This window comes from Ciconia boyciana, chromosome 17 (genome assembly GCF_034638445.1).
Source record: "Ciconia boyciana chromosome 17, ASM3463844v1, whole genome shotgun sequence".
NCBI lineage: Eukaryota > Metazoa > Chordata > Aves > Ciconiiformes > Ciconiidae > Ciconia > Ciconia boyciana.
In genome coordinates this window covers 562505-575657 of record NC_132950.1, presented here as the reverse complement: position 1 = coordinate 575657, position 13153 = coordinate 562505, and the positions used below count along the sequence as shown (strand labels likewise).

Genomic DNA, 13153 nt, shown 5'->3' with positions numbered 1-13153 from the left:
GTGCAAAACAAGGAGGAGATAAGGAAAGTTTTGATAAAGATTACATGAATTTGCTGATTTCTGAGCAGGTACAAAGGACAAGGAATTTGATTTTGAAATGCAAGCACACCAGCCTCCAGATTTGACACCCATTCAGGACTGGAAGTAAAAAAATTGTCTTGATTGTGCCTTTAGAGAGTCATAAAGCATCCAGCACCTAACCAAGTCTTGCACACCTCCGAACATGTTTTTAGGGCAACAGACAATAAAATGTCATTACCCTTCCATCTGAAGACTTACATTACTGGAAGCTTTTACAAATAAATGATATAAAAATCACAGTACAGCAAATAAAACAGTAGACATAGTCTTGAGCTCCTCTCTGAGAAATCATGTGCTGAGGTTCAGTTGACAGCAATCAGCTGAGCAGGATGTACAGGCAGCAGTTTTCCAAGAGCAGCTCAGTGCCACCGTTAGGAGATTTCAACACTGGTCTGATGAGCAGGATTAGAAACTGTCAATGAAGCAGAAAAAGCTACTGAGAGGCAGGAAGTCTTTCCGGGACACAATATTTCTCCCCACATTTTAATTTAACTCCATAGCTTAAAATAGTCTCTGGTGAATGGGTAACTGAGTACCAGGTCACCTGTATCCTTGTACCTCTGAGACACCACAGTGCTTCAAAAGGTACCGCTGGTGACCTAACATCAGACAGCCCTTTGGACGAGTGTTTTTGGGGCAAATTCTTGGCACTTGAGAAGTTTAAACTTTTAGCAGTTGCTAAACTGTGATTTCACTATCTCTGGGTTAGCTGAACAAACACAGTTCAGCTTCCTCCCAGCCTGGTGATAAAAGAGCCACAGGAAGCAGCTCAGCAAATTTTAGTGACTGTAAGAGTAAGTTAATAAAAGAAATCAGGAAGCCTCTATTGTTTAGAGAGAAGGTGAGCATCAGTTGGACTCTGTTCCTAAAGAACGGGGTGAAGTCACCATAATTTAGCCTTTACATCAAGTGCCATTGTCTTTCTTAAACGGCAGTGTCTGTCTCAAATGTAGTTAATCAAACTCAGTGCAGGAACTGCATGGAGATGCTTTGTGGTCTGTGCCTTGCAGAAGGAGGGAGTAGGTGATCCCCAGGTATTGTGATCATCTATAAATGGGTTGCCAGAAGGAAAAAAACAATCCAGTCCATTCTGCTCAGGCCATACCTGTCTTCTGCAAGTCTCTGTTTTCCCTACATTATTTCCAGCTGGGAAAGCCCATGCCAAAAATATATCAGCAGGAGGACACAGCTAGTTCCTCATCTCATATATGAGGACACTGTTTTACTGTCTTTCAGGATGTGGCACATCATAATCTCTGACTATGCGTATTGAACTACTGATGTGTCAGGCCATGCAGTCTCAAAACAACTCCAGATATACCTTAAAATGCTTTAGAGCTTTAGGGAAGGCAAGGGGAGAGCAGGGACTTGGAGCAGCAAAGTAAGAATTTGGAGGAGGTTGGCTAATTCTGATTGATTTCTTCATGGACACTCTTCCTGTGAAGGAAGGCTTCAACTGTCCTGGAATAAGGTGCTTAGAGAAGGACACATTCACAAGGACCAAAACAGACTGGATTTTCAGGGATTTCCCACCTAGTTGAAGAGGAAGAGGCAGGCTACTAAGGGATGATGAAGGTGATGGATTGCAAGGAGACTAGACTAACAGCACGTCTGCCTCCAGTGGTGTCTGAGTGGGGCTGAATGAATGGTTAAGGTCTTTTTGGGGGCAGAGGCACTGTGATGACCTTAATTATTTCATTTCTTAGGCACACAAGAGTCTGACCTTGTAGGACATTTATTATTTTTGACAGACCTCAGACAACTGCTTACCTTTTGTGCCACTTTCAGGCTCATCTTTCCAGGGTGAGAGGTCGAGCACATCGATCTCATGGCAGTCAACAAAGTTCTCAGGATAACTGTTGGCCTTGATCACATCCCTGGGTATCTTTTTGATATGAGTATTGTCACAGATTACTGTCGACAGTGAGATTTTTCTCAGTGCATGCAACTGCTGCAGAGTGAAAACTCCTGGTTTCTCCCACCAGAATCTGCAATGATATTTTCAGAAGCAGCTTACGGTCTCCTTGAAGGAGTTTGGTGCTGGTTACTTGCCAAGATGGGAATCTGGCCAAGGTGAGTCTCTGCTCAGGTCCATCTTGATTTATCAGGCAGCTGGCACACCTCTTTGGAAAGAGGTGTCTCCAGGTGTGGCCAGGTCCGGATTCTGCCACTCATCTGCCAGTGCAGAGAGCCTGCCTCTTCCACGCAGCATCACCAAGCTGCTGGGAGGCAGTGACTAATCCTCCCCTTTTGTACCCTGAAAGCAAATGTCACCTCAGGCAGAGACTACTGCAGATCACCCATGGCCTGGAGCCTGTTCTCCTCAAACGCATGAGTCTGTAGGAATGGATTGCAAAAAAGAGCCCTTTCGCAACTGGGCTAAAATCAAGCTGTGAGCCTTGCTGGGAGCATTCACTGGCGTGTTGGAGATGGGCTGGATTAGTGTGTCACATGAAATGTTGGCATTTTTTCCCATAATAAATGCCATGGGGAAGGTTTTCTCTCAGAGCTACCTACCTGTCCCCATCACGCAGGTTCCTGAACTGGGTGCCAATGATGCAGGCCAGGAGGGGTCCAACTCTGCCCTGGGGAACAAAGGGCTCTGCGATTGCCCCAATCCAGAGGTCAATATTGTCCGGTGTCCCATACAACTCCATGAACTTCTTGGCCAGTTTGGAATTGCCTAGCACCTCAGACAATTCATCTACATTTTGAGGTTGGGAGAGCCCACAGAAGCGCCTCCAGGCATTGTAACCTGCAAAAGCAGGAACAGCAGCTGATCAGGACCCGTGTCTCCCCACCATCTGCCTAGGCTCAGGAGCTAAACAGACCCCTTGGCCTGTGAGCAATGTCAGCTTCTTCTAATGGCATTAAAGGATCTGGAAGACATTATTGTCTAGACAGTCACAATAAATGCCATGTTTTCAAAAATCCTTTTTGTATGCACACACTTAACTAACAATTTGGATTGTCTTTGCATGTGACTACAGGTTTATTGCATCCTGTCGGTTAGAGCTACCTAGTGCTGAGGGTGAATGCACCAGTCTGCAGTTTTGAGAGGCAAAATTTCTATCATCAAAGTCCTAGGAAAGAGCAACATTTGGTTGTGCTTAACCCAAGAGCATCCGTTCTTCTCCAGCGCAATCATACCTGTGGGTGCAAGCCACTTCTGCCCAGAGCTCTGGGTTGTCTGAAGACACAAAATAAGCATTGATGGGCAAAGAGCAAAGCACAGATGGTCTGTCTAGTCCATGTGAAAGCTGAACTTGGTTGCTTGCATCTGTACCTTCTGTACGCTACACGCTCTCTCTTTGCAATACACCATTGTTTCTATCCCTCTTTATTACATTATCCCAGCCATCATCTTTGTTTTCCAAGCTTTTTGTCCTTGTCTTAAATCCCTCAGAAAAAGAGCTTTATAATACAGAAACCTTTTCTTCCCTGAGCTTGACTGTCTATCCATCCTTCGCCCTCAAATCAAGGTACTGTTTCTTCCTATTGGTATGGAAAAAGCTTAGTACATTCATGGAACTACTATAAACAGCAGAAGAAAAAAGAGTATTGTTCACAGGACGTATGGACTTGTGTCTCCTTACCTGGAAGACCATGGTCTCTTCCCCGTTGCATGTTCAGTGCTGCCAGATCCAGACCCATTATCTCTGTCTGTTCAAAAAGGTGGTTCTGGAGCTCCTCAATAAGCAGTTGATTCTGTTTCATCAGTTTTGCATGATCAACCACCATGCCCCGTATCAGTGGGTCAATGCCACCTGCATTCATTGCAAACCAGGAAAAGACTTTTTGTACCAAGTTCCAACTTTGATGGTCTATTTTGTGCAGCTGAAACAGTGCTGCATTAGATGTCTTTTCTACTCTGGGCTGTGTGGGGTTCACCTAGCTCTGTATTTCCATTTCAACATATACTGGTGCATATGTACATACCTGCATATGCCAGTAGATGAGACCTCCCTTTTGTAACTAGATGCCCCACCCTTCCCCATCTCCATCCATCGACCTTCCTTTCTGCAGCCCTAAATCCACTTGTTGCCCACTGGACCTCCAGGTCCCTTTCTGCAGAACCGCTCCTTAGCCTGTCAGTCTCCAGCATGTACTGATACATGGGGTTCTGCCCAAGGTTTAGGTTTTGCAATTGATTTTGTTTATACTTAGCTATTAATTGACAAATATTTATTAAAACATTAAATACAATGATAGAATCAATTCATGCCCGTTTGTCTAAGTCTTTTTCATAGCCATTAAGAAGACGGTATTAGCAAAACACAGGAAAATTGGCTGCAGTGTGTATTTTGGTATGTTTTCCATAATTAGTTAGATAACTCATTTTGGAAGAGACATTTGTCTTCCTTGGAAAAATTCATGCCTGCAGATACCAGCTGTATAAGAGCAGGATCCCTTAACTCCCTTTAGAGTAATGAAGAGAGATGGCGAACACGAGGAAGCAATTATGCTGTTCTAGCTCAGTTAGACTAGATGCATCACTCTCTGGCAGTGCTTACTAATTACAGAGGGATATAATAGCTTAGATATTGACCTAAATTTTGGTTGACTGACATTTGGTGCCATGACTCTCAGGCCTCCTGGAACAGCATGAGCAGTTGCACTATTTGAGTGAATGTGCAATGCTCACGCTGTCGGGCCTCTCGCTGAGCTGAGAGACGTACGGCAACCTGAGAAGGAGGTTTAATCTGTTATATGTTCTGGTTATTTACTGACATGTTCAGAATATGAAAGCAATTATCGTGCAATCAACTGAGGAAGACAACACTGAAAAACTGTGCAAAAGAAGCTACAGAACTGTATGCAAAATCCTGCTCCAATGTGGCTGCTTCTGCGGGAGCTGGTACTTGATAACGTTCAATGGTTAGAGTATAACAGCACGTAATTTTTTGGCAGGGAACCTTTGCTTGGGTACAATGCAGAACCAGTGTTAGGCTGTGTTTAGTGACAATTCTGCAGGACTGTCCTGCTGCTCCACATTAAGCAGACCACCGATTTGTCTGAAGCCCCTTGGGTAGACATGTCATGAGCACCTTCCAAGCTGAATGGCACTGTAATTTGTGTGAGGCCAGTTAAATAAATGGAGCTAAAGCAGTTTTTGGAGTCTAGGCTCATGTGCCTTACCAGTTCACCTCCGCCTGAGTGTCTGCTTCAGGACGAGACCAGGACTGCTGGCTGCTCCACGTTCTTACCTTCCATTATAATTCTCCACGTAGCACAAAAGGTCAAATGAAGAGGGACATGGGAGAATGAACCCAAAGGCTGAAAACTGTCATCCAAACGGGACACAAAAGGCTTTACTGACGTATGACCAAATCTGAAAGCCAGGGAAAAAACATTTGAGACTCTAGGATCCACATTTTCATTGTAGCCACTGTAGAAAGGGATCCACTTGCTGGTCTCCTCCCCCAGCAGAAGTGGCAGGTAATCTCTGTATGTTATTATCTGAAAAAGCACAAAAGCAGAGCAAGTTGTCAGCAGCTGTAGCAGAAATGCCATCAAAGTCAAGTGAAGAGCATGAACATGGACTGTCTGTCCAGTAGCAGAGTTCATTAAGATCTTCAGAAAAAAGAGCTGTAGCAATTGCCTGAGTGTGGCATAATATAGTACAATTATTTAATATAATAAATAATTGATAAATTGGTAAAATAATGGATAAAAAAGCTCTGGATACCCATGCTGTCTCAGATGGACCATCTTTACTCACAATTTTCAACTCCCACAAATAACTCCACTAGATCTGCAAAGCATGGTTTTCCTCCTTTTCCTGGAGGAAAAACCATTCCTAAGGATGCAGATGATAAACTGCGAGCAGTGATCAGCACCTGGTTTATGGCAACTACAATCTTCCGACTCTCTTGGTAAAGCTTTTCTCCATCCCAGTGAGGATTTAATTTCCTCAGCTCTGTAACCAGGCGGTTGTGTTCTCGTAGAAAGACAGTGTGCAGTGCAGAGAGTCCCAGGTTTTCAGTTACCCGTTTGTCACCTACAAATGAAAATATTTTAGGAATTTTGTAAATTACTTTTTATTTCAGCAGCGGGTTTTTGTGTTAGGACAGATGAGCAAAAACTGATAGTCAGTTTTACTGGCAGTAATGCTCATGGTTAAACTTCCTAGCAGTTATCATTCATGCCAGATATTTCTTTCCAGTGAAGACAAAACATTCTCTGTCCAAACCATTTAGCCAAAACCATTGGAGAAGAGGCTCTGGGCAATTTAAACTATATTGCACATGGTCATGAAGCAGCTGTAAATGTCTCATTTTGTGAAAAATCTCGTGTCTGCCTTCCTTTTGTACCTCAAGGATACAATCTTCTTTTATATCAGTGCTGTGAATGTTTGGTTTTGAAAATTTGTCTCAGTTCACCCATGTTGTAAACAACTCTGAGAGGTCTGTGTGCCTTCAGCAGAGATGCTGAGAGAAAACCGGAGGCGATGCAGTGAAGACCCTCTGACAGCTGATGGAAGAAGCACTGAGTATCTCCTCACTCAGCAAAGAGCTCTTCTCGTGTTCAGGGAATGAGAAAATAATGTGCAATGGGAACACGCTATATTCTTATTATTGACTTTGCAAGCTTCACATTTATAATTTTTTTTAATGTTGTGCCTATGATGGATCACTTCCCATTTTAAAAAGTTCTGTGTTTTGAGTCATCAGTCTGTTTAAATTTCAGACAAACTTCTAGACTTGTCTTCTGATGTAGGTTGGGATATTTGAAATATTAAAAATTTAAAATGTGGTACCAGGGAGAGTTAACTAAATTGATTAAGAGCATTTAATTGTTAGTATTTATTGAGTTGAAAACTGAATGGTGAATTCTAGGTAGGACGGGGAAAAAAGTCACTGAGAAGTTTTAAACACTGGTGGTTATTCTATTGAAAATTTCTTCTACCTTTGAAAAGACTTTTTAAAGGGACAATGATTTGCTCTAACTCTTTTGGGAAATTAAAATAATTTTTGTGTTTAATTAAACAATTATTGTTCAATTATTATTCTTTTTTAATTTGGAGGAGGGTCCCCTCTCTTTCACCTTACACCATCATGTCTTGCAGCACCTCATACAAATATAAAAGAGACAGACACCTGACCATAATGATCCTGTTTGACTTTATGGGCCACTGAAAACTACTCCACAGATGCACCTTACCTGCTTTAAAACAGGGGATGTTCATGCTCTCATTGGTGAGAACACAAACACTTTTCGTTTTGTTCTCAAAGGGCAATAATTCCAGCCCCGCATCAGTAAAATTCTGGTTCACAGCCATCAAACCCAGCTGGTTTGTCTGATTTCTAAGACTCTTTGCCACAGAGTCTTCGCTACCATACACTGTGCTGGCATCGATGAACGAGCTGACGGCATTGATCTGCTCACGAGTAAACGTCCTGGGATTGCACACGGACGCTGACTGGATGAACGGCATGCAAGAGTTTGACCTCAGCATCCGTGGGTCATCAGGGGGAAACTAAAGCAAAAAAACATAAGCGATGCCTCAGAAAGTCATGTGGTTTTATTTTTACTGTCTTAAGATAGAGTGGGATGGAATGAAAGTCAGGGTACCTTAATGGGGAAGCAAGGGGACTTGAAGGCACAATCCTTCTCGCAGTGAAGCTCTGGGCTGACTCCTGCACCACTGGAAGGGCTTAAGTCTATGTCGTGGTTGACCCACTGGCCCCAGTGCATGAAGACAAGAGAGAGCCCTTGATCTTGAGTGATGTCCTCGTTGGCTGTGCGAGCAATTTCATTTGACACTTTTCGAACCTGCAGAAAATCAAAATGAAAATGTGTGTGACTATCTCTACCACCATGAATTTACCTCTCAGTATAACACCCACTATGAGATCATGCATGAGATGATCTTAGATAAGCTCATAAGAGTTAATTATGGCATTAAACAGACCCATGCCATGCCCCAGCTGTATCAAAACAGATGTGATAAGTAGCACCCTCTTGACTCCACAGCTGTTCAGCCAAGCCAAGCTTCATGGAAAGCCTTTTACAGCTGAAACTGATGTACGTGCACACATCCAGAAAGTCAAGAAGATGGCTGAGGAACACCCAAGCCTGATGGTTTGTATAAACATCCTGGTGTATCTGAGCACACTGTGGTGCTGTCTGCATCAAACTTGGGGATGCACACTTCTGAAAATGTTATGTTGTCTATGCTTTGCTTAGTGAAGTATTCACAACCTTTTTGTTCATGTCTGTCTCCCAACAAAAAATATCACCCCAAGCCATAGCTCAGTTGTAGAAAAAAAGCTTCAAATTAGCACCTGAGATCAGAGGAAAGGATCAAGCAATTTATACTCTAGATGTTGCCACTGTTTCATTTCTGATGGATGCAGTGAGGGCCGTGTCCACTACTGTTATCTGGACAAGAATAAGAGTTCTCACCAGCGGGAGTGGAAATCCATTGTACAGCTTTCCTTCACTTGCTCCTCTGGGAACAGACACTCCATCTTCATACGCTGCTGGGAGCCAGCGAGCAAATGCGCGGTTTGAGGACCCCAGATGAGAATGCTTTCTGGAGCATCACAAGGAGAAAAGCAAACACTGGTATTATTTCAGAAATGAACATGCTTGTAGAGACTAAAGTTTTTCAGCCCTTTAATCCTTGTCTGATTATTCTGGTAACAGAGGTGATAGCCAGAAAACACTGAGAAGTAAATAATACCAACATTATTACTGCAGAGAAAAATGAACTTTTTTGACATTAAGAACAGATTCCTTATGACATTATACTAACTTTATTTGGCATTTAAATCTCTGTAGCACCTCTGCCTCCACTGCTGCTCCACACAAGATCAGCCTCATAGTAGGGCTATCGCCAATGATCAGGGTGGCCATGCCTTTGTCCAGCTGAGGGCTGGAAGCTTCCAAGGACAAAGATCCTCCACCTCTGTGGGTACCTGTGCCAAGGCTGCCCCTTCAGGAAGTTTTTCCCCATGTCCAGCACAGAACCTCTCAAACTGCAATCTGCAGCTGTGGCCACTTGTTATATTGCCTCATACTGCTCAGAAGAATTTGAGCAACACTTGTTCAGAAGAACAATAATGTTGATTGAGCCAATGAGCTGTGGCCCTAAGGACACAGAAACACAGGTTATTTTGGGGAAACCAGTTACTGAATATCAGCTGGTGCGCAACAACTTTCTGTGTTTAAGCTCTTAAATCCACAAAATCTGGGTAATACCTGTCTATACTTAAAAAGGAGTGGTGTACCCAAAATTTACAGCAGTGTGCTGTGAAATAAAAGCATGCCCTAGAACAATTGCCACACCATAGCTGAAGCAATTCCATCAAATATTAAGAACCCAGTACCACCATGACTCTTGTTTTGATTGCTATTACTGTCCTTGCAGGCAGATTTTTGCAAAATATTCAAGTGCTATCTCATGGTGTGCATCTCAAGCTGAGCAAGATCCTTGGAAAAATGTTAACATATCACAGAGTCTACTCGCTTCTGAGTGCCTCATTATCTCTCTGGCAGCCCACTAGATTAGCAAGCCCAAGAACAACCCTACCCTGAGCCTAAAAGTCAGCATGGACACTGCTATCCTTGGGGAGCTGAAGGCTGTGGGGTCTGTGGGTAAAGGTACAGACTGACTGCAATGCTAGCACTGTGAGCGTGAGCTCCCTGCACGTGTAATGCAGAGTTGTGCTATGTCTTCACATCTGGCACATCTGTTTCATGCCAGATGCACATCAGATGCAAGTCACACTCAGACTTGGGGGCTGGAGTTAGCACACCAGGCAGCAAATCTGGCAGAACAGAATAGCGAGCTTTGACTTCAAAGTATTAGGCTAGAAATTTTGCCATCTTCTGGTCAAAAAAAAAAGCTAACAAGGAAATAAATAAATATATGATCCCAGGTTTGAACCAGGAGGGAAGCTATGTGCCAAAAGCTGAATAACTCATTTTTTTAGATTAAGGATACACAATACACGAAGCTAGAAGAGCTAAGAATTAACTTATTTACTTCCCATCCTTACGCATCACAACAGTAGCCACACAGATATGTTGATAGCTGAATATTTTCATATGAACCAGCCTGGGGAAATTAGTATTATCCATGCTACAGGAGATTCCTGGAGCCTCAAGCTGAATCAGAGGCTGGCTGTCATAGCCCCAAAATCTGCTTTCCTCAACTTTTCACCTCCCCCCTTCCCAAGAAGTCCCCTCCTTCATCCAAAGCAGCACATGGAACGCAATGGGCTCAAATCTGAGATTTTCAAGAAATTACATCTTTTTCCTGTCAGGCATAGGTAGAAATGAAATACCTGTTATAGGCACCACTAAAATGAACATTTCGCTCTTCTTGCCCTGTTGAAAGGTACTTACACAAATGACCTTAAGCCATCTATCCTGGGTCAAAGTACAAACTTGAGACTCTCCTTGTCCACATGCAAATCCTACCTGTTGTTGCACTCCCCAGTAATGGTCCGGTAAATGTCATGCTTTGGGCATTTAATGGAACGAATCTGATAGTCACAGCCAGTTCCTTTGGAAATCACCTCCTTCTGTTTTCTGTCTAGTAGGTCTGCAAGAGAAACCATGCAAAATAACATCTGCTCTTACTCATTTTTATTTTAGCTTCTCGGTATTCTAGGTCAATGTTTGAGTCAGCTGAGTCAGACCTGTGGATATATAACATCTGGATTTGAATTGTAACTTTGGTCCCTAAACCATTTGTGGATCAGCTCTCACCTCTGGGCTAGGGAAACTGGGTTGGCATGGAACAACTTTCTAGGGGAATATGGGGAGCATCATCACCAGCAATGTTCTACCCTAGACTGGGAACAAAATTATGAGCATGCAGAGTGGTACAACCTGGGCAGGTGGGTGTGAGGACCAGAAGTGGAAGATGGGCTTCTGTTCTCAGCGGTCAGAGTCTCCTGGCATTCGGTGCCTTTTGTCCGAGGTTTATCACACTTATTGTTAGGCTGTTTTTATCATCAAAGATATAAGACAGGCACTGCCAAAGATGAGGATTAAAACACCAGGTGGTCTGGTCTGCCTCTGAGCATGCTTAAAGTCTATTCACCTGGGGCTGTTGCAGGGAAGGGTTTTATCACCAGTTATTTGGATCATGGCAGAGCTGCTCTCTGATACTCCTGCTGTGGTAGATTTTCTGCTCTTAGCTGTTTGTAAGACATTTTGGTCTAAACCACATTACCTGTAACATTGAATCTCCATTTCCCAGAGAGATGCAGCTTTGTTTTGAGGAGTTTCAAAGTAGTTTCCATGTAATCTGCAGCACGGATTGCAGATCTGGTTCTTCCTACTGGGTCCTTTAAGTGCTTCAGGAAATCCACTGGGTTGGCAACCTTTTCCTCTAGTTTTCTCTTTAAGCTGAACATAAAAGAATCCCATAAAAGAATCCCACCTTATCTGAAATCAGACCTCCTCTGTCATGCTAGGCTGGGTGTACTTAGACGTGACAGCACTGCTAGGTCCCAGGCAGGCTCTGCTCACCTAGGACAAGCTGGCTGCTCATCAGCTTTGCCCATCATCTCAGACACATTTTGGCAAACAAATCATTGTGACCCTCTATTTCAAGTTTGCATTACGTCCTTGTCACGATAAATTTTGTTATATCATGTGAAAAGCTAGGTCAGTGGAAAACTGAGTTATATTCAGTGACTGGCTAAAATTTTACATTTAGTGTGCCACAAAATATGTTCTGTGACTGGAGAGACAACCTTGGTCCTGTTGCTTCTCTTCCTGGTCCCCATGGCTCTTTCTTGCACAATGAAAAACCTTCAGTAGGGTGGGTGGAGAGAGCCTCCTCCCCAAAGCATCCTGCTGCCTGGAACCAGCCTTTTGGAACAATACACAGAGGGATACCTGGGTTTTGACTTCTGCTGAAACTTATTTGTGACAGGGTGCTCATCTGCACAACTGCCTCATGACTGTTGTCCTTCCAGAGAGGGGCAGAACTTCAGCAGCTGGGAGAGGACTCAACGTGTGTTCAGCGTGACCACTGTGGACTATTGAGAGGTGCCCATGGCAGTGTAGGGGAGGAGGCAATAGCTGCGGGTGATGAAGGGTGGCCCTGGGCATGGGACACTAGAGTCCAGCCAAAACAAGCAAAAGATTCTCTCCAACTATGACAGCGAGAGCCCTTGAACAAAGGTGTCTCCATAATAAATATGCATTGGAAAACAGAAGAAACACACATGTATTTTCTCTTATTTCCTTATAATGCTGGGCCCTCATGCAAAAAGGACTCACCTTTTTCGGGCATGTAAATATGCTGTGTCTACCAGCTGCCTAGCTTCGCTAATGCTGCTCAGAAGAGATGAGTATGGTAGCACCTCCGAGTCCTCTACTGAAAAAGAAGAAAAAGCAGAAATTGAGGATACTTTGTAATGTACACCAGGAGCTACACATCCTACCCCATCGCGGGGTACTGAGGTGCACTGATTTGCTTTACAGGCAGTTTCCACTGTGTGTTTAGTGCTACCTGGACACCTTTATCTGTGCTCCTCTTGCTCATCTGTTTCACCCCATTGCTGAGGTCCTGAAAGTCCCAGGACAAGAAGTGACTGTAAAGCGGTAGTTTATTATCCATTTCACAGAATTGGCTCTGATGGCTTTGGGAGGCTTTTAGGGAGTTATTTTTCACCCTTCTTTTTGAAGCTATTCTTCTCTGTAAGAAGGGACATGCACAGAAGAAGCCAAATATATGATCTGTGACCCAGGTTCCCTGTCATAAAATGATCATGTGCTTGGAAGACCTGCTGGTTAAATAGACAATGAAGTTTCTTAGGCATTGACTTCACTGTTAGTGGGTCAGTCTACAGGATATTTCAATTTTATATTGGAGCTATATCTAATTAGGAACTCAGACTTTTTGACTCACACCCTTTCAAGCACAGTAACAGCAGAATGAGAAACAGAAACTTACTATTTAGTGGGGAGTCCAATGCTCCAGCTAAGCAGAGAGTGATGATGGATCCTAAGAGAGTAATTCTTGGGTTTATGCCTAGAGAGAAATGCAACATAAATCTTCTGAATGGGCAGGGCTTCACTGAAGCATCAGGAGAGACTGACA

At 43.5% G+C, this 13153-nt stretch overlaps 1 protein-coding gene across 1 annotated transcript; it reads right to left on the bottom strand.

Annotated features, from left to right (window-relative positions):
• Positions 1–452: 452 nt before the first annotated feature.
• On the bottom strand, positions 453–13103 carry LOC140661026 (eosinophil peroxidase-like). The gene is made up of 13 exons (XM_072882607.1): positions 13007–13103; positions 12331–12427; positions 11273–11448; positions 10513–10636; positions 8491–8620; positions 7657–7857; positions 7246–7561; positions 5922–6082; positions 5289–5541; positions 3678–3848; positions 2599–2836; positions 1852–2069; positions 453–493 (listed from the first exon to the last, which is right to left on the bottom strand). The coding sequence occupies exons 1-13, from the start codon at positions 13101–13103 to the stop codon at positions 453–455; spliced, it is 2223 nt and encodes a 740-aa protein (XP_072738708.1).
• Between the last annotated feature and the right edge of the window lie 50 nt (positions 13104–13153).

Excerpts from the sequence above, each read along its gene's own strand:
- LOC140661026 (XM_072882607.1), bottom strand. The coding sequence starts at position 13,103 with ATGTTGCATTTCTCTCTAGGCATAAACCCAAGAATTACTCTCTTAGGA. Across the intron at positions 10,637-11,272 it reads ATGGAGATTCAATGTTACAG|ACCTACTAGACAGAAAACAG; the intron begins GTAATGTGGTTT and ends TTTCTCTTGCAG. Across the intron at positions 2,070-2,598 it reads AACCTGCGTGATGGGGACAG|ATTCTGGTGGGAGAAACCAG; the intron begins GTAGGTAGCTCT and ends ATATCATTGCAG.